At 36.5% G+C, this 20886-nt stretch overlaps 2 protein-coding genes across 5 annotated transcripts; both read left to right on the top strand.

Moving 5' to 3' along the window:
- Window positions 1–505: 505 nt before the first annotated feature.
- LOC132038116 (AUGMIN subunit 6-like) lies at window positions 506–7902 on the top strand. Of its 2 annotated transcripts, none has more exons than XM_059428846.1 (13): window positions 506–841; window positions 932–988; window positions 1882–1976; window positions 2738–2888; window positions 3320–3445; window positions 3553–3709; window positions 4046–4106; window positions 4186–4483; window positions 4975–5100; window positions 5427–5588; window positions 5667–5916; window positions 5997–6467; window positions 7170–7902. In XM_059428846.1, exons 1-13 carry the CDS (start codon window positions 626–628, stop codon window positions 7208–7210), a joined length of 2211 nt encoding a protein of 736 aa, XP_059284829.1. In that variant the 5' UTR covers window positions 506–625; the 3' UTR covers window positions 7211–7902. The 2 variants fall into 2 exon arrangements, with proteins under 2 accessions (XP_059284829.1, XP_059284825.1); XM_059428842.1 differs by having other exon boundaries at window positions 5994–6467.
- Window positions 7903–11693: 3791 nt separating this feature from the next.
- LOC132038103 (serine/threonine protein phosphatase 2A 57 kDa regulatory subunit B' theta isoform-like) lies at window positions 11694–20564 on the top strand. 3 transcript variants are annotated; one of them, XM_059428837.1, is made up of 4 exons: window positions 11694–12035; window positions 12163–12286; window positions 12671–14062; window positions 19705–19902. In XM_059428837.1, exons 3-4 carry the CDS (start codon window positions 12875–12877, stop codon window positions 19768–19770), a joined length of 1254 nt encoding a protein of 417 aa, XP_059284820.1. In that variant the 5' UTR covers window positions 11694–12035; window positions 12163–12286; window positions 12671–12874; the 3' UTR covers window positions 19771–19902. The 3 variants fall into 3 exon arrangements, with proteins under 3 accessions (XP_059284820.1, XP_059284811.1, XP_059284818.1); XM_059428828.1 differs by having other exon boundaries at window positions 11698–12035; window positions 19719–20564; XM_059428835.1 differs by lacking the exon at window positions 12163–12286 and having other exon boundaries at window positions 11698–12035; window positions 19719–20564.
- The last annotated feature ends 322 nt before the right edge of the window (window positions 20565–20886 follow it).

The following is a 20886-nucleotide window of genomic DNA, read 5'->3' as shown; positions in this document are numbered from 1 at the left end:
CCCTCCATCTTTGAGTCATGTAAGTTTTATTAATTATGTTTCTGTACTATTCTCCCTATTATGTAAATTATGTCCATGTTTATATAAATACTATGTTTTAAGTAATTGCTCATTATTATGAATCTGTTACTCTTAGTATATGGTTATTCTCTTAACTTTTTAATAAACTCGATGGATTAACACCGTAATTCCCGTACTTAAGAAGCTGTTAAAATGTCAAAACTGATGAAGGACTAACTGTTGGCTATGTTTGGGATGTGGTTAAAGAAGAAGTTATTAAGAACAGTATGTGTGTGTGTATTTGCAAAACAGGTGCTTTATATTCTGAGGAAAAACAAATTCATCAGCAAGTATAACAGATCAGCTTCCTCTCTTAAAAGTTAAAACATCAATCGGGACAGACAGTTCACGTTAAAGACACCCCTTCCCACGCGCATTCCGGCCCCACTACTAAACAAGTCTTAAAAGTTCAGAAATGCACCCCAAACTTTCTTAAATCAAACTCTCCCAAGTCCAAATTGACCCAACAACCAACCCATTCTTAATTTATCCAATAGCACTCATCATTCTCAATATTTACAAAATCATCATGTTGTAAACAAAAAACAGCAATAATCAAATCGGAATGACGATGGATAGAGAAAAGGAAAGGGAAATAGAGTTAGAGAGTGCAATGTACACTAACTGTTTGTTATTAGGATTGGATCCATCGATAATTGGAATTGTAGCCAATAATGGCACGCCACGTGTTGGATTTTTTCGACATTCAAACCCTAAATTAGGAGAACAGCTACTTTATTTCTTACTTTCTTCACTTAGAGGCCCTGCTCAATCCGCTAAGGTAATCAACTTTTTAGCTTAAGCAGGTTTAAGGATTTATGTTTGATAATCATTTTTGTTGTGTTTTTTTTCACTGTAATGATCTTTTCAGGATTTCGATAAGGTCTGGCCAATATTTGATTCAGCACAATCTCGTGATTTTCGCAAAGTAAGTCTTTTTTTTAACAGTTTTGGACTGAGATGTGTAGAATAGAGCTGAATTGATGACTAGTGTGGGATTCAGACATAGTTGATTAAGTTGATTGACTTATGCTTTAGCTTATCCTTGAAAGTGCTCCCTCTGTTTCAATTTGTTTGTCTGGTTTTGACTTGGCGCGGAGTTTAAGAAAGTAAAGAACACTTTTGAATCTTGTGGTCTTAAACTAAAGATATGTAGAATGTACCAAAGTGCGCTTTAATCTTGTGGTTTTAAACATGACATGTGGAAAGTTGGAATTAAAGAGTTGTGACAAAAGGAAAGAGGCATTTTTTTTTAAAATGGACTAAAAAGGAAAGTAAGACGAACAAATTGAAACGCTCGGAGTATATCTTTTTGTACAGTTTTGGAGGGAGATGTGTAGAATTGAGCTGAACAGATGATTAGTGTGGGATTGAGACATAGTTGATCAGGTTGACTTAAGTTTATTGACTTATGCATTAGCTTTAAAACCATTAATTCTAAGCTAGTGTTTGGCTATAGATTTAGTTGAAACTTGCAAATAATGAGTTTTCAAAGTTGTGTTGAAAAATAGTTTTTGGAATTTGAAGATGCATTTGGACATGCATTTTACTTGGAAAAAATTTGAAGTTTTGTGAGTGGAAGTGAAATTTCACCGAAAAACTGGTCTGGGCAAGTTTTTAGAACTTGAAATTTTTTTGAAGATAAATTTTCGAAAACTGTCAAATTTCATGAACACACAATGTTTTCAATTTTTTTTTTGAAAATCTATGTCCAAAATGTATGACCAAACAAGAGCTTAAGTAGAGATGTGCTTCGTGAATTGAATTTGAACTTTTATTTTATTTAATAATTTCATTTTCTTTTAATTTGTGGAAATTCAGGTTGTGCAAGGAATTATAAGCGAGTTGGAATCACAAGGGGCACTTCCTAGAAGCAATTCGAGGGTGTCATCTCTTGCGACATGCTGTGGACCAAGGTTGGTTCTTGAAGATCACTAGCAATATATATATATATATTTTTTTTTTCAGGTTTCAATGGGTTAACATTTTAGTTCTGTTTAATTTGAGCTATCATTTGGACCATTTGATTACATTGTGAAGCATCTTTCTCATAGAGCTGTTATAGCAAGGTAGTTGTCATCAGTGAAGTGAAGATTTCTTTTTTCTGGAGACTAATGATTTCACTACCTAATTGATTTTGGACTTTTGGAGTAATTAACTCACCCTCAAGACGTACAACAAAAATCATTATTGTAACTCCAATATTTTTCTGCATTCAAAGTCATTTTATATTTAAGCGGCACTGTTTGGGTACCACGTTTGTACTTTAGACACTTAGCACCCAGTTAAACAGCTATCTTATTCAAATACTAAGCTGAATGTATCATGATAATCCCTACCACCAAGCAACTCTAAGTAAGAAGACAAGTCAGTGGAGTTGGACTGCTGCTGTTACCGTTTTCTTGTTCATTGCATCTCTAATTGTGGTGTTTCTGGTTGAAAGTGAATGAAATCAAATTATCTCTTGCTTGGCATCATCTAGTTTCACAATCTTTTGGCATGAGAATTAGTTGCCCATGCGATTCTAGTTCTGTCTGTTTGTTATTCTGTATTACCTACCTGTTTGTTTGGGCTTCCATTTTTGCGGTTTTGTTCCATAAGTGCATATGACATGTAAAAGTATGCATGATAGCATTCAATGTACTTGGTGTTCATAATTGCTTCACATGTACTGCAGATTCGTCGAACTTCTGTGGCAACTCTCACTGCATGCTTTGAGGGAAGTTCATAGGCGAACATTTTCCGCTGATGTTGCTTCTAACCCATTACCTGCTTCATTGACAGATGTAGCTTTCTCACATGCAGCCACCTTACTTCCTGTAACCAAGGTCATATTCTTCTGGCTTTATGTTCATTCGTTTGACAGGGGACTTTGAAAATCACTTCATTGTTTGTTCACATGACGGGTTGCTGGTACCTTGAAATATAACGATTTAATTGCTTTGTCGGGTAGTTATTATCTGAAGACGAGGATTCAATTTCTGCAATTTCAAGATGCAATGCATAAATGCGTCTTGAAGTATTCACTTTTGAAGGCTTAATTTTCGTTCCTGTGAAGCTATTTCCTGTTACTAAACCTAATAATATACCTTGAAGTAATAGTTTCTCCTTTTTCAATACTCTATTATAAGGTATTGAGTGGGACTATACTGATTTACTTAGTTAGTCTTTGAGCTAACATTTTATGTAGAGAAGTTCCATGATTTAAATTGGTATTGCAAGTTTTCAGATCTAATTGTGGCCTTTTTTGTCTGTGTAGGCTAGGATTGCTCTTGAAAGAAGAAGGTTTCTGAAAAATGCAGAAATAGCAGTTCATAGACAGGCTACGTGGTCTAATTTGGCTCATGATATGACCGCTGAGTTTCGAGGCCTTTGTGCCGAAGAGGTAAGATAAATCTTATGAATTTTCTGAGGACTTGGAGTTGATTTCTATTCTTATATTCATTTTGCTTACTGTTTCCACAACTACATCTTTGATCCCCTTGGTCTCAGGCTTATTTGCAGCAAGAACTTGAAAAACTGCATGATGTTAGAAATAAAGTAAAGTTGGAAGGTGAGATGTGGGATGAACTTGTGTCAAGCTCAAGTCAAAACTCGCATATGGTCCAAAGAGCTACTCGCTTGTGGGACTCTCTGCTATCTCGCCAGAGTGAGTATGAATAGTTGATGGTTATCTTCAGTTGTCTCTCATTGTAAAATTCCATAAATGCTCAATTAGTATGTGTCTATATACTCCATATTGTTTCTTTGATATGGTAATGCCATTCCCCTGCCTAGGAGTCAACACTGGCTGTTTCCCACTTTGCTCCCTTGGTGAATGAACCCACAACGTCATGGTTGGAGGTGGACGACCCTTTCAACTAGGATATCCTTCCCTTGTCACAAATCGCTCTGATATTTGATATTTCAATTAATGCGATAGCTAGTTAAGTGGTTCCAGATCAGTTGTATCATATTACTTTACTTATGTGCATATGTTGTACAGATCAGCACGAGATTCTTGCTTCTGGCCCAATAGAGGATCTTATAGCTCATCGTGAGCATAGGTAAAGATCACTTTCTGTATGATCTTGGGTTTCCTAAGCTGGACATACCTTCATATTATTTTTTAATATTCTTGCTCAGGTATCGCATATCTGGTTCGGCTTTGCTTGCAGCCATGGATCAAAGCTCTGTGGCTCCACCTCGTGATTTAGTGTCATCACATCCAGATAATAAGGACCAATCTGAAAGATCACCTGCAGATGTAAATCGAGAAATGCATGTGAACAATCCTGATTCTTCTCATACTCAAGCAAATGATGAGAGATTTTCTCGAGTTGATGAAAGGACTGCAAGAGGCCATCCAACTATCGATATAGCTGAAGTGTTGAGGCGTTGGACACATGCTTTACAGCGAATTCACAAGCAGTCACTTCAATTAGTACGTTATTTTCTATATTGCTTCAAGATTTTATGTATTTGAATAGTGCTTTTGACCCCAAAAAACCTCTCTTAAACTACTTTGATGGAATTTGTCATTCTTATATCTGTATGTTTGTGATGTTTCTTATTATGTGGAGTTTCTAGTGGTCCAAAAAGGAATAACTTCGTACCATCTAACTACAGTGTCAGCACTTTTGCTACGGTCAAGGAATGTGCATAAGCCCTCTTTTTTGATGAAGGAAATGTGCATAAACCCTTTTTGCATGTGATAAAGTATTATTTCTGAACTAAGCTGAAGCATATTTATCCAATGATGTCTTAAGGAAAAAAATGCAGCGGTCCCTGTTCTTAAGAAGCTTTAGCATATGTGAAGAAGTTATACTACTGGAACCTATCTATCTTTTATCATAATTAGGTTAGAAGTATTGTGATCATAATTAGGTTAGAAGTATTGTGAAACTGGTTCTTTTCCTCACTTTTTTCTTTCAGGCAAAAGTAAACGATGGAGATGGTCCAGAGCTTCTGAGAAGTTCACAAGATGATGGTATGAGTGGTCATGCAGAATCCTTGGGTGCAACACTTGCTGAACATCGACAGCACCTAGCAAGTATACAGGTTTGTGCAGTCTGTCGAATTTGGTTGCATGTTTGAACTATTTACATGGTCTCAAGTGGTGTATGGGATATTGGTATGCATTGGTCATTGGGTTCTGGTAATTTCCAACATGTTTTATGCATTTGGAGGATCCATATGAAAGTGCCTTCATTCATGTCCTATCCGTTGAAACTGGTGTCGAGGCCATTGAAGATTCTGAGTAACTTAGCATTTGGAAAAGTTGATTATCTGAAGAGTGGAAGTGGTATTCCTGGAATTCTCAGCATTACGTACAAACTACATTAGTATAATTATGATGATAATGTAGTGTTGAAACTGTTCCCCAGGTGCTCATAAATCAACTGAAGGAAGTTGCTCCAGCTATACAGAATTCAATCACACAGCTTACAGATGAAGTTAATAGTGTTTCATCCAGTCTTCTCCCCATGGCTGAAAATCATGCTAGATCACATTCACTGGTCCAAGGACAGAATAGCAGAAGGACTTCGGTAATGTTTTGTGAAGCCTTTCATGCTTATTTACCTTCTGAAACACACAACAGAATTTAAACAATAGGGATTCTACAGGAGAACAGCCCTGATGAGGTAGCTGAGATGACCTCAAAAATGTCGTCCATGCATTTTGAAAAGGCATCAGCCAGTTCCCCTGCTTTAAAACTCCCACCTTTGTTTAGTTTAACACCAAATTCTTCCGGAAAAGGTGGGAACATGCAGAAGAGACAGGTCTCAGCTCAAGCCAGCCAAATAGAAAATATGCATGAGAAAAAATCTCCAGATCTGTCAATTACAAATAATTCAATGGATAATCCTCCACAAGGTTTTGTTCTTCCTTCTAAATGCTTGCGTTGATTTTCTTCACTTTGGAATCTCTAAGATATGTTGTCTCTATTTCAGCAGATGATGACACTAGCTTTGTCCAAAATTTGAAGAGATCTGTGAGAGAAGCTGCACTTTCCTCCCAATCTTACTATCCGGAATCATCTCAAGATAGTCGTTCTGATGATAGCTCTGAGCACTATTTTATACCTGTACCAGGGGTTGGGTTTTCTCATCTTGGTAATAAATCAAACTTATTGAGAAGTAAAAAGCTGATTGCGCCTGAACCCGATTCATCTTTTCTTGGGAATCATGCTCCGCAAAGTCATGTGCGCATCAACTCAGATGGACTTCCTGACTTATTTAATGATCTGCGGTCTCTTGATGGCTATGATGGCATAGATGGTTTTCTTTCGACCATGGGTTCGAACTCTTCAGTTTCTGATGCTTGCAGGTCATTTTATGATATGGAGGAAGCTGAAGATCAAGTATTTTCTCCTCCTTTGCTTATGGATATGTCACAGTTGGCAGACGCTTACGAGGATTTACTTGGTATGTTGGTTTAAGCAATTGTTTATTGTTTTAGCAGTTCTATTACCAGTACCATGTCTATATTCCCTGACCTATATCTTTCAATGCTGGTTTTCTTATACTTAGGACCATACCACTGACATGATTTGAATTTCTTTTGATAAAGACACAACTTGAATTTTTTAAATTAACTCCAATGGGTTTATCATTTTTTTCTCCTGACTGGGGGATTACGACTTAAGGGTATCATCTGTGGAGCTCATTCACTACTTACCTTCCATAAATGTGCCAATGCTATATTTTTTTAATTCAAAGTATAGGTTCCATGACCTAATTGATAGCACTAGATGAATGATTTTTGAAATTATATCCTAGTTCTGGCCATTGAATGAGTTCCCAATTGTTCTTTGTTAAATGCTTCATTCAATCAAAATATCAACTATACTTCAAAAATCAAACCTAACTAGATGGGGTCAGCTGAATGATTCCTATATATCCATTTCGCTCTATTTGGACCAATTTCATCCATTGCCAAATTTTCTAAAAATTATTACTGGTTGTTCGATGAGGGGGGAGTCATCTCTTTTGCTCACTTCACTTTGCAACTTCTTTTGTATGTCTCCTGTTCTTCTTACTTCTCTGGACATTGTGATCTACTACCGTTGCCTTGTTTCCTTTGCCAGACTACTATCTTTTAATAGTTTAATGAACTTACTCTTGCAGCACCTTTGTCAGAAACTGAAACTGCATTAATGAAGCACTGAGATTAAAGTTCAAGTAACCTTGCTGCTCAGCCTACAACAGATGTTCAGAACCTTGTACCACCTATCTTTCAGTGGCTTGGGATAGCCTCCTAACTTTCACACTTTCTTTATTCATTCGTTTATGTGTATCCTCTTCATGGCATTTCATCTTATTTCGAGGAGCAGAGGGAACTTGACATCCCAAAATTTCTCAAATCAGCTTAACAGACTGCTATGATCTTCAAATGTTCACCCACCATGTCAATCTGGATTCATAAGAATAAAGCTCTGCTGGAGGAGATCATCAGAATTGCCCTAGATGTGTAATGTACTCTTTACACTGAAGGGAAAAAGTGCTTTGTTACTTTTGTGATCGCTACCCTTCCATCTGTTGGCAGTTTAGCTTTGATGTGTTCATAACACACTGTCGGTTTAGTAGTAACATTTATTGTAGATAAGTAACTATATGCCTTTATTTGTTCCAGACAGTAAAGAATTGTTCAGTTACTGCATAGATGGAAAAATTTAGTCTTCATAGTTCAGCTGCAAGACCGCTTATTTCTAAGCCACTCCAGATTTATGGTGAAGGATTTGAACTTATATCCTAGATTCTTTGATGTGTTTGTACTTCGACACAACTTCCGTGTCTCTTAATTTGTACAACTATAAGTATGAAGTTTTTTTATCAGGTGTTTCTGTAGTTGTCTTTCTGATGTCATCGTCTCCCTCTATGAAACTTGATCATGACGCGCTTGAATCCCTGTAGTATTCCATTTTATCTTTTGATTTCCACACTGAACAACCAGTGCAAAAAGGATTATATTGCGATATATGAATTATCTTCCCTTCTAGACATTCTAACACACTTTTGATTGCACACTTAGTAAAGTTGATGTGGTCGTGGTTACTCGGTAGTAAGCAGTGGTTAGGTAGTTGCCAATATTTACATGTTCCACAGTGTTTGTTGTGACTCTTTCCCGCTTTGCTACTTGGTTTCCTTGTACACACTGATTTCGAGCAATTCTTTTACAGAGTATCTAATGAGGTTTCTCTTTCTAGCTCAAACGCTTTATCCTTTTCACTGAGTTTATTTGTCTATTTGCTTTTTTTAATCTAAAACAAACTTTTGGTCTACATTTTCAAGTTATATTTTTGGACGTTGATCTGTTGATTTACAGAGCCAGGGCCCATGAGGACGGTGAGTGTTTCGGGTAAAATGTGCGATGGTATTAACCTCCATTGATGGAACCTTTTCTGTGGTTGAGTATCTTATTTTTTTCTTTAGTAGGTCTTATCTTTTTTCTCTCTTCAGTATGTTTTCATTCTTAGATGATAGATATTGGTTTTCTTCTAAACAGCATGCCCACAGTTTCGGTGTGATCTACAAATCCAACGAAATGGACTTGAGGAAAAGGTTGTCTGCTCCTTTTAGCATTGGCAGGGACTAGGAATTTTTTTTGGAAATACTGAAAGCAAAGTTATAACATCTGGAGGAACTGTTTTAGTTCTAGTGTATAGTTGGAGTGTTATAAGAAATTTCAGTGGAGGCAAACACTGTGATTTCTTCCCCTTTATTAAGGTTTAATGGACAAAATTATTCTGTACCTATAATGGTGGGAGGTAGTAAGTATTCGATGGAATCGATGAGGTGTGAACAAGTGGACATCACCGTCATAAAAAAAGGGTATTATAGGAAAATCTTCAAGCCTGGGCTACGGAAAGTTGGAGAGTTACAATTGGAAAGAGATGCACAACTCATATATTATCTGAATATTGGGAGGATTCAATTATCTTGATGATTAATTTCTGATCCATAGTTTTGCCATGTCCTGAAGGTAATGTTGCCGTTGGATTACTTGAGTATCAGGCAAGTAGCACCTGATGTTGCCTCATTTATTTATGAGCAAGGAAGATCTTTATGACTTTTATCATTGTCTTTTTATATTTTTATTTATTGCAGAAGATTGTAGTTTTCATATTCAAGCCCCAGTTGGATCCTTTTCACTTTAGAGTTTGTGGGGTCAAAAGCAGCAATGACACAAATTCTCTCAAAATTTTAAATTTTCTGGGTATGAAAATGAGCCGACAGAGAGATGGATAGCCACAATTTGATTATTCGGCATTAAAATTTCAGATTCAAAATGACCATTATGCAAAAGGAAAAAGAAAAGAACACAATTATGTTTATGATTTAAATTGGGATGTGAGAAAGAGATTGGACCAATTAAAGAACAGAAGTGTTAAAGAGACAAAGTTGCTTTAAGTTAAACTAAATTCCAAACCTTCAAAGCGGGGAAAACAGAAATGGCAAGCAACTGCGCAATGACAACAAGAGGGATTTGGACTTGGGGTTTGCATCGTTTTCTCGTGACTCGTGAGCTTTTTAACTCAAATAGTTTCTAAGTTTGGAGATATGTGTATTTTTATTATATCTCTAATAAATCATTTGAAAAAAATACATAAGTTGCCCCTTTATAAGTTGTTTTCGTTTTTTGAGTTTTTTAGAAAAATAAGCAAAAAAATAATAGTGTTTATTTTTTGGCTTATAAGTTATACATTTTACGTATAGGCGGTCAGCACTAGTAAGCCTTCATATTTGAAATGTTTAAATTTTGCCCATACTTAACACCCATAGGTTCCGGTTCATTTGTCAAGACGCTTTAAATTTCGCTATCTCACAACAACATACATTGTTAAGGAATTAACATTTTATCTCTTCGGACCGGCAAGATACTTCATGTATGGGCAGATTTGGCATAAAAAATAAGTTGATAATTCCTTCACAAAGTTATGCCGTGGGGGCATACTTATTTTTTATGCGCTTACCGATAACTTTAAAGTTATTCCCAAGATATTGTACGCTTTTCACTTTATAAATCGCTTTTTGCCTTGCGAAAAATTTTATTTGCGCGTGGGTTACAACGCCGGAACCTTGGGTTTAAAGGGCAAAATTTAAAGATTTCAAATACAGAGCCAAATGGCCGCTTTTTTTTAAGTTAAGCCAAATGGCCCTTAAATCATTATACTTAGCCATATCAATTTATGGGAAGGCAATAGTCTTGGATAATTCTCATCTCTTGAACTAGCTTTTCGAGTTGAGTTAGATTTGATATTTATTTCTTTAGTAGAATCAACCACTATGTGCCTACTTTGATCGCCACAACATTGCTGCAAATGATTTAAAAGCTAAAGTTTTGTCATGGGGTTATGGCAGAAGTGATTTGAGGCTTGAGAGTAGTTTGATTTTGTTGGGATCGAAATAATCAGGACGTCATGCAGAAGCTTAGACTTGATATTCATATCTTTAGTAGAATCAACCACTATGCCCCTACTTTGATCGCCACAACATTGCTGCAAATGATTTAGAAGCTAAAGTTTTGTCATGAAGTTCTGGCAGAAGTGATTTTGAGGCTTGAGAGTAGTTTAATTTTGTTGGGATCGAAATAATCAGAACGTCATGTGGAAGCGTACAATTGCAAACATTAAACAATGATAAATCAGACAACAAAAAGAACTATATTAAAATAAGCATATTATTCTTATAGGATTTGGCCAATTGTCTTACATATGAGAAAACTAATATAAAAGCATAAAATCCTATTGAGAAAATATTCTCCCTCCAGACAAGATTCTTTAATAACTACATTACGGATGCTGTTTTTTTTTTTTTTTTTTTTTGTTCTACATGAAGGAAATATCCTCAATTTATAGAAGTATAAAACTTCTCGTAAAAGAAAGGGATAAATATGGAAGAACCCTTTTCTACCAAAAAGACTTTTTAAAGTAACACACAATTATGGTAGAATCCAAATAAGGTCGGAAATTCAGGGTAAACCTTAACAGATTTGAGCTTTGGGGATAGAGACATTGCCGTTGGATGTTTTGAGTGTTGAAGAAGATGATGTTCCTGTCGCCAGAAAACAGTGATCCCCTTCTTCAAAGTTCAGGGGTAAATTTGGACTATTTTACATAATTCAAAGGCAAAACTAATCCTGTTCGTTTATGAAAATTGCTTGTTGGAAAGCTTCTGCCATTAGTAAATAAGTTCATATTTAGGCTAATATTGCGAAGACACATACATATTTTATCCTAACTATTGACGAATGACAAAGTTTGACATATCATAAAATTTAATGGTATATCTAAATCTTTTCCTTTATTCTTATTATTGATTATTGGCAAGTGTAAAAAGGAACGGATGGAGTACAATTTGCTTCTCTAAAACAGGAATGGAGATGAACATCTCTTATGACTACATTTGGTAAGCTCCTTGCCCCATGCTTAGAAGACAAGTACAGCCATTATCTTTACTTTTGCTCTTCAAATCTCGTCTTTAACCCTCACATTCTTAAACTCCATTTAGAATTTGAGGGTGAAATTTGTCAAACAACAATTTCTACCAAACTGGATTATGGAGAAACTAAGCTGTGGATATTGAGGCTGAAATCTGTCAGGACAAGTGGAATATAGTATAGAACAAATAAATCAAAACAAAAGGACCAACTAGGCAACAAAACAAAAGGAAATAGGAAAAAAGAAAACAAATAAAGAAAAGGAAAGTTGGAGAGAGAGAGAGAGAGAGAGAAAAGAAAAAGGAAAGTTAGAGACAAAATGGAAAGAGAAAATGGGAAGAACAATAATTCTTGTTAACCAAACACATCATCATCATCATCTCAAGAACAACAACAACCAAAGAGATTGGTTTCCTCAAATCCATCATCCCCTTTTCTTGTCTTTCCTTAGTTTGGGTTGTTTTCAGATTTGAATCACTTACCCAACTCTTAAAAATTCAATCTTTATCCACTTTCCAGCTTTATTTCTTATCACCACCAAAAACCAACTTAATGTAAGCATTAAAAAGCTCATGATTTTCCAAGGAAAATGATTTCTTAATGCTGCTTTTTTGTGTGTGTGTGTGTTTTTTTTTTCCATCCCTTGTGTTGTGCTAAAGTTCTAATTTTTCTCTCTTGCAGGTGATTCTTGGTGAGGAATTTCATCTGGGTTTTTTCTAAAATCGTGCCCAGATCTTAACATTTTTTTTTTATCTTGATGCATCACCTTGAGTTGTTTGAACCTCAGAGAAATGAAAGAATGAAGGTTGGTGCACATTTGTCCCCTTTTTTATTGGTTAAAAAGAACATAAATGGGTCAGAATTGTAATCTATGGGATTTAAAATTTGATGCTTTGTATATTCTTTATCTGTTTATGGGTTAATAATTTGCTGCATCTGGGTTTGGTCTTGTTCTACTTTGGTTCATATTTTCATAAAAAATGTGCCTTTTTATGTTTTTAATGGGAGTGCCTTGATAGTCTTGAAGAAAAAAAAATGGTTTATGTTATAATAGTTGATAGTTTATTCCTCAGAGATAAGAAAGAAACCATGAGTTACTAACTTAGTTGATGTTTGGGATTTCTTCATTTTACCTCCTTTTATGTTAATCTTGTTTTCAATTGACGAGGAGATTTATTTGGTTATACAGGCGTAACACTGGATTGTATAAAGCTTTTATGTTGGTTTAGGGTGGTGAAGATAAGATTTTTATGAGGTGCATGATCCCCATGGTCGCTACAGGCGGTTAAGTAATTGGATTTCTGCAGATTGTAGACCTTTTTGATTGACGATGTGTCTTGAGTTCTGAGTATTTTGACCAACAAAGCATTTGGGTCAACTATAGTTTCAAGTGATGATCAAGCAGATACTCAATAGGCTCCCACGGAAGCCGTCTAAGTCAGGAGATAATCGTGATGGAGGAACCTCTATATTTCATTCAAATGCTTCAAATAGTTCAAGAAGCAGTGACTTGTCTAATTCCCGACCAGGGAGTTTGAGTGCTCCAACTCCAGGACTGAATAATGGAGATAGACTCCCACAGGCTATAAATGCTAAGGTGAATGGAAATGCAGCAGTTTTTTCGTATGAGGCATTGCCTAATTTGAGGGATGTACCAGCTTCTGAGAAGCAAAACTTGTTCATCAAAAAGCTGAACTTGTGTTGTATCTTGTTTGACTTTTCTGACCCAACTAAAAACTTGAAAGAAAAAGACATCAAGCGACAGACATTGGTGGAGCTAGTTGATTATGTTACTTCTGCAAATGGGAAATTTACAGAAGCAGTCATGCAAGAAGTAATTAAGATGGTATCCGTAAATTTATTCAGACCTCCTACTCCCCAGCCTGGGGATAACAAAGTTTTGGAAGGTTTTGACATGGAAGAAGACGAACCGTTGATGGACCCTGCATGGCCTCATTTGCAAATTGTGTATGAGTTCCTTCTCAGGTTTGTGGCATCACCAGAGACAGATGCAAAATTGGCTAAGAGATACATTGATCACTCATTTGTAATAAAGTTATTAGATCAATTCGATTCAGAAGATCCAAGAGAAAGAGAGTACTTGAAGACTGTACTTCATCGCATATATGGAAAGTTCATGGTGCACCGTCCATTCATTAGGAAATCAATCAACAATATATTTTATCGGTTTATTTTTGAAACTGAGAAACATAATGGAATAGCAGAACTCTTAGAAATTTTGGGAAGTATAATCAATGGATTTGCTCTGCCACTAAAGGAAGAGCACAAATTGTTCCTTGTTCGAGCTCTTATTCCACTTCATAAACCAAAATGTGTCCAGATGTATCATCAGCAGTTAACTTACTGCATAACACAATTTGTGGAAAAGGACTGCAAGCTTGCTGATACTGTCATAAGAGGTTTGTTGAAATATTGGCCTATCACAAACAGTTCAAAGGAGGTAATGTTCTTAGGCGAGCTGGAAGAGGTCCTAGAAGCAACTCAGTCTCCAGAGTTTCAGCGCTGTATGGTTCCTTTGTTTTGTCGGATCAGTCGTTGCTTGAGCAGCTCACACTTTCAGGTTGGTTTTTTTGGGTTGATTTGACATGTTCTTTTTTCTGTTCTTTGTTCATTCCTGAAAGAATTCATGGGTCACTAGACTGAATCTGCTATGCTTGTTAAATTTATGCTTGTTAAAGGTTTGTAATAAGCTAAAAGTTGGTGAAATCACCAAACAATTGTGGCTTATGATCACTGAGAACATGTTAGTAAGAATCTATGTGCAGGGGCTGATAGGAAAAAAAGGGGCAGCCCGGTGCACTAAGTTCCCACTATGCGCGGGGTCTGGGGAAGCACAAGGGTCTATTAAATTAAAAAGCATGATGGAAAGTTCACTCTGTAGAGAGTTGTGTAGTTTGAAATCCAAACTATGTGACACTAATACTTGACGTGAATAGATTTGAACAAACTGTATATACTTGTAAAAGAATGGGACAAAATGTAAATTTGATCATTACTCAATACAGCACTTTGCAAATTGAGACAAGCGAAAGCTAAAGAACTTAGAAATAAAAAGCAGGCTGTTGGATTTTCTTACCCCACACGGACACAAAACTCCGAAGCTGCAAGGACAGGGTTCTAATGAATTTGGAAAAATAAATGGGTGTACTATGATTAAACTGTGATATATCAACTCACATGATTCTACGGATATGACAATTATTCAAGTCAGTAAAATTTAAGTGAGAGCCAGTAAAGGAAGATATACCAGAAAATGTCTTATGGTTGTCTGCTATGTTTGCGTGAATCCTTCATTTGTCCTGACATACCCCTGCCCGACGGTGTCGGTATTTTGTGCAGATTCTTCAAATACACTAAGGGGTCGTTGGTTGTTGGTGAGGGAGTGAATTATTCATGTATTATAACTGCGTAACTAGTACCATGTTTGGTAGCATTTTAGTTTCTATGTATAAAATTCAGCACACCAAGTATGGTGTTGGTTACCACTTTACAATCCCGCGTAACTAAAACATGTATAAGTTATGAGGATATTTATGTATTATTTTATGTAGGGTAGAACGTAGAGGATGGAATAACTAATGCATGAATAACTAAATAACTAAATCCTGCATAACTAGTTTCTGCATAACTCTAACCAGCAACAAAACGATCCTTAAATCATCAAAAATGTTGATGCAGCCATATCGAATGCTTCCATGCAACTGGACCACATACATAGCTGTAAAACTAGTCCGAGCAACAAAGGTTGTAAGAACTGCATGATTGTTATGTTGCAAGAGGGTACTAGCATAATATAGGTAGTGAGCAGCACACCCTTATATCTAATCTTCTGGAAAATGTAATGTTTGCATGTGACTTTTAGGAATCCATGATACTAAAGCCTAAATGTAATGTAGCCTTCTGCTTAGTGAATTTGGTTGTCTAAACTACTATATCAACAAGTGAGTATCTGTTGACAGTATTTCTGCAGATGTATGTGAGAGTTACATGACATATTTTGGCTTTTATTTGAATGCTTTGTCATTGAATTAGCCACAACCTCTCCTGTCATTGTCCAGCAATTTCAACCTATTGATATGTCTGTCTTTCGCTTACATAAAATTGAACATGTAAGAGGTAAACTCTGCAAGTGAACATCAATTGCATTATTTATCTTCACTTATAAAAAGAATATATAAAAATTATTCCCTTCTATTTCCATACCACTGCATCTATATTATTGTTTTCTTTTCTGTTTTTGGGCCATAACATCTGTATTACCATTAGCTCTTACATTTGACCGTGCCTGTCTTTAGCTATTCCAGATCACAGTATCACTTAATAGATGGTAAATGTGGAAGGGGAAGATAACCATTTGACAGTGCTTGTCAATTTCAATAAATGAATTTGTCGTAAGAGTGATTCTGCTAACGCTCGTTTGAACTTTTTTTCGGTTACTTGATTTGTAGTTATAGATCAAACTTGCAGAAATTTGGGATATCTCGCAAGGGTTGTTGAACTTTGTTAAATGCCTTAAGTTTCAATGGGTGACATGAATGTGGAGCTCAATTTGTTTGCCCTTAACTGATATTAGTCCAAACTTGATGATGCGTCAAGTTAGTGGCATGTCAAGGAAGCGTGTTAGGTTAGGGAATGATGTAAAGAAATTGCCATAATTATGCATTGGAATTGCTATCTTTGGTTTGAGGGAACCTTCAACAGAGTTCTTGAATCCTGTTAGGCCCCCACTTTTTCAGCCTCTTTGATGTACTCTTTATCAGTACTCCAACGATAGCCGCATCTTTCAAGAAAGAATAATATGCATGCAGATTTTTTTTTGATAATCATGGTGCCGGTCTAGCTTGTGCGCACCTCGACTAATTCCATGGGATACCTGCCACCTCCCATCAGCAACCAGGGGCGGACCCACATACAATTTCTTGGTGCTCGAGCACCCATTAACCCCAACGTAAATTATCTATATCTCTATAGAAACTTTAAAAAATATGGTTCTATTAAATCAGCAGCACCCACTGAACTAAAAGTCTGGTGGGTGCTTTGGTTGGGCGGGTAGATTGAAAGCGTGATTTTTATGTTAGGTGCAGGGTTCGATACCAAGGTAAGTAGATGCTTTTTAATAAAGTCATTAACTTTTCAAGCTTTAAGTGCAGGGTTCGATATGAAGCAGCTTTTTAATAAACTCATTAACTTTTTCTGCTTGAAGTAAATGTTTTACTCTTTTTTCTCCATTACAGATTCTTTTTTTCGTACTTTTATATTTTATTTATTGGCTTTTCTTTTTACTTGGTTTCAACTTAGTGATTCTTTTTTTTTTTTTTCCACTTATTTTCATTGACAAGTCCTTTTCTTCCAATACTGACGACAAACTCTTCCTTCTTCTTTTTCTTTCTTTTTTTACTTTGCTTACTTTTAGGTCTAGTTTTAAATGTGCTTTTACGTTTATGTAATTTTTTTGTGACAGAAAGAAAAAGAATCAACTACCAAACACTTCTTTTGTTTTTCTTGGGAAATCTTGGCAATTTGCTAGGAATTCTTCGAGCTAATTCATTATTTTTTTCAAAAAGCGAAAAGTTTTTTTTCCCGATATCGATACTATTAATCGTAATTTTCTCATTACTTTTTTTTTAATTACTACATTAAAAGAGCTTAAAATCCTGGATCCGCCACTGCCAACAACAGGTACCAGGTAACTCTATCCACCAAGGCATGGGAAGAAATCACCTAGTATTTTGTCTCTGCTGGGTTTTGAACTTGAGACCTTATGGTTCTCAACCCACTTCATTGACCACTAGGCCACACCCTTGGGTGCATGCATACAGAAAATTATAAATAAAAGTAATAAACAATAGGGAAGAATTTCTTCACAGTCTATCAAATTTTAGATATTCTTTGAGTTAAATAACTGTCTACTGATTGTCCTCTCAAAAACTAAGCAGTAGGCAGTAAGTTTTTACATGTTCTCTTCCGAAATTATGGCCTTATGCATGCGACCCTGCAACCTTTCAAGTATTAAATTTGACCTGTCCCAACATTAATATCTCCGCAGACCAGTGAAGTTTTCCTAAGGATCAAGTTTATCAGCTCTCAGAAGAATAATTGCGGAGGTAAATGCATGTATAAGATGACTAAGCACCATATTTCTCATGGAGCATAGAAAATGAGTCAACACTAATGGTGTGTGTAATCTAACAAAACACTATAGGGGTCACTGTGGGGGTGGGATGAGGCTGGGAAGGGGGGGGGGGTGTTGTGGTGGCGTTGGGTGGGTGGAGAGCAGACAATGAACTTTAAATGCCACTTATGGAACTTCTTTTCCCTACTTCCATTAGGGTAGTCATTTTTCTCATTTTTAAGGAACTTGTTTTCCCAGAGAAAGTGTTTTCCAAAATATTTTGACCAACCAAACATGAGAAAATTGAAAAACATTTTCTGAAAAATATTTTCCTCCCTACCAGAGATGCCCTAATACTTGTTCTTGTTGTTATTAATCCTATCTAGGGAGCCGTGGAGGGGGGCACATTTCGGAATGTTTTAGAAGTTATCTAGTTAAAGCATATCTTCTGGAGAATAAGAAGAACACCAGACAAAATTTAGTCCTAAAATCTCTTGAGGACTTTTATGTTGCTCATTATCAACCTTTCTAGGTTCCATAGGAGATTCTTTTGCCTATTTAAGCATCTTACATCCTATTTTCCACTCTTGCTAGACAGAGTAAGGTGGTGCTTATCAATCCTCTGTTGTTTCTCTGTGTTATAAACTAGACAGGATTTGCGCATGTTTGATCCAAGGTGGATATAGAATTATGAGTGCATCTGAATCCATTAGCATTAGCGCAGGCTGTGTATACAACAAGTCAACAACAACAACAACAACATACCCAGTGAAACCCCACAAAGTGGGGTCTGGGGAGGGTAGAGTGTACGCAGACCTTACCTCTACCTTGGGAAGGTAGAGGCCGTGTATATGTATTAAAAAATCATTAAATAAGTACAAACAATAGATTCTGAACCCAGTAAACCAAATAGGTTATGGTAGGATTTCGAAGTCGAATCCATAAAGTTCAAATCATGGATTCACCTCTATCTTGATCAAATCGATTTCAATTCTCCTAAAGAAACTCTAACTTGCTGCATTTATTTTGGCTAAGGCTAGAGATGGTATGTCTTCTCTGTTGTAACTTTTTGGGATAACTTGATAGAATGAAACCCTCAACATGCGAAGCAACATTTTGGCTAGGCTTTATATCTATTGTGAAATAATATTAGCATACAACTCAAAACCTTAAGGCAATGAGTGGAGCGACGCATAACGTTATAAACTCCTTTGGAAACCCTTAGATAACAAATAACCGATGAGGGAGAAGTGTATGCTCCAACGTTCTCTCGCACTTGTAACCATGTTCTAGGGTTTACATGGGGATTGAAGACTTTCCTTTTCAATAATTTTTTTGAAGAGTGGACCTGATGTATAGCGAGATTAGGCACAATAGGATGAGGGTGGGCTTAGAGTAGGAGAGAGTACAGGAAATTACACCCAATGTCCTTGAAAATGAGTGGTCGTGAACTTTTGACCCCCGCTTTCCCCACGGCAAACATTCAAGGTCAAAAGTCAAAAGTGTTGCAAAACTTGTTACACTTGAAGTTTTGGCCATAGGGCAAACAAGGTCAAAAGTTTAAGACTGCTCATTTCCAAGGCCAATCTTGTAAATGCTCAATAGGAGAAGTGGGCCTGAAGATGAGAGAGAGAGTAGGCTTAACAGGCTAAGGAGTGGGAGCAAAGTTAGTGGCTTGATAAAGTGAACTGAATTGAGAGAAGCCCAGAGCGGCTCGATGGTCTGAGTTGAAAAGAGAAGACCCGAACAATACCCTAGGTAGAGAGAAGACTGTTGTGAAATGGGCTTACCTAAGCTTCCTCTGATATCGTATGAACTAAATCAGAGCACTCAAAACCTTAACGCTATTTAGTGGAGTGACCTAGGACATTATAAATCCTTTTGGGAACCCTTACACGACCAATAAGGGGCAAGTGTTTTCTCTAACATTTATGATTAAAAAATAAAACCAATGATAAATGGACGTATAATGTAGTGTGATTATTTGGTAGAATGAGATAGAAGGGATCCATTTAGTGATATATCTGCAGCTTCCTCCTCCTCCCCCCTCCCCATGTGACAAACTGTTTTTCATTTTCACTCTGTTTAAGTCTTGCATTGACAGGTGGCTGAGAGGGCTTTGTTCCTGTGGAACAATGATCATATTGAGAACCTAATCAAACAAAATCGTAAAGTTATACTGCCAATAATCTTTCCTGCCTTGGAAAAGAATGCTAGAGGCCACTGGAATCAGGCAGTACAAAGCTTGACATTAAATGTCCGTAAAATCTTCTCTGATGTTGATCCTGAACTCTTTGAAGAATGCTTGCACAAATTTGAAGAAGATCAGTCTCGTGAAGAAGAGAACAAGACAAAACGTGAAATGACTTGGAAACGGTTAGAGGAAATGGCAGCAATGAAAACTGCTAGCATTGAGCCAATGCTAGTTTCTCTTAGGATAACTCCTCATTCATCCACTGGCTAGAGACCGGTATACGTGTCACTGTTACTTCAACCTTGATGAGCTGACCTCTCTGCTAATCGAGGATGGGAATTGTGTCAAAGGAGTTGGAATCAACAAAACGAGTCGCGTCTCCTTGTTTGTTCATACTGTGATATACTTATTTAAAAGTTGCTTTCCCAGGTCTCTCAGTGAACAGATGGATACCAGCTCTATTTGAATTCGGATGCAATGACTGTACATATGGAATTGCGTGACAGCGCTTCAAGGTTTTTATATTTTGCAAGTGCAGGCGTAGCTAGAGTGAATTTGGTATATTTTTTGTTGGATTTTCAAGTGATGAGATTGAAAGAACATCATTCTTCAGGTAGCTTTAAGATTATCTTTTTTTGCATCTAGTTTCCTTCTAGTTTATATTATCACATGTATGTTTGGCATGAAATGTTTCTGTAGATAATCCAAATTAACACAGGAAAGGCAATGTGGAATGATCTTATTCTTTTGAATTTACCATTGCTGGCCATTGAGCCTGCTGGTTTATGGCAGCTAATGATTGTGCTAAAAGATTAGGCAGTTGAATATTCATTTCCACTAGGCAATAGGCAAAATTTAGGGAAAAGGTGAAAGGACCGTTATGATTTTGGACTATGAGACGGGATAATATGTTTAAAAGAAATTTGTTTGATACTACTAGCAAAACTGAGTTTTACAAAATTTCATTTCTTCGAAATTTCTTGTATATTCTTCTGCATTTGTTTTATTTAAAGATGATTTTCACTGAAACACAAGTATCTGACTGCATTATGCACAAGTGAAATCAGAGTCTAACTAC

This window comes from Lycium ferocissimum, chromosome 2 (genome assembly GCF_029784015.1).
Source record: "Lycium ferocissimum isolate CSIRO_LF1 chromosome 2, AGI_CSIRO_Lferr_CH_V1, whole genome shotgun sequence".
NCBI classification, from domain to species: domain Eukaryota; kingdom Viridiplantae; phylum Streptophyta; class Magnoliopsida; order Solanales; family Solanaceae; genus Lycium; species Lycium ferocissimum.
This window is presented reverse-complemented; position numbering and strand designations above follow the sequence as displayed.

What these genes read in the sequence shown, in the direction of transcription:
- LOC132038103 (XM_059428835.1), top strand. Translation starts at nt 12,875, where the DNA reads ATGATCAAGCAGATACTCAATAGGCTCCCACGGAAGCCGTCTAAGTCA. An exon ending in TGAGCAGCTCACACTTTCAG is followed by an intron (nt 14,063 to 19,718) that starts GTTGGTTTTTTT and finishes TTGCATTGACAG; the next exon opens with GTGGCTGAGAGGGCTTTGTT.
- LOC132038116 (XM_059428842.1), top strand. Translation starts at nt 626, where the DNA reads ATGACGATGGATAGAGAAAAGGAAAGGGAAATAGAGTTAGAGAGTGCA. An exon ending in GCCCTGCTCAATCCGCTAAG is followed by an intron (nt 842 to 931) that starts GTAATCAACTTT and finishes TGATCTTTTCAG; the next exon opens with GATTTCGATAAGGTCTGGCC. An exon ending in AGCACCTAGCAAGTATACAG is followed by an intron (nt 5,101 to 5,426) that starts GTTTGTGCAGTC and finishes ACTGTTCCCCAG; the next exon opens with GTGCTCATAAATCAACTGAA.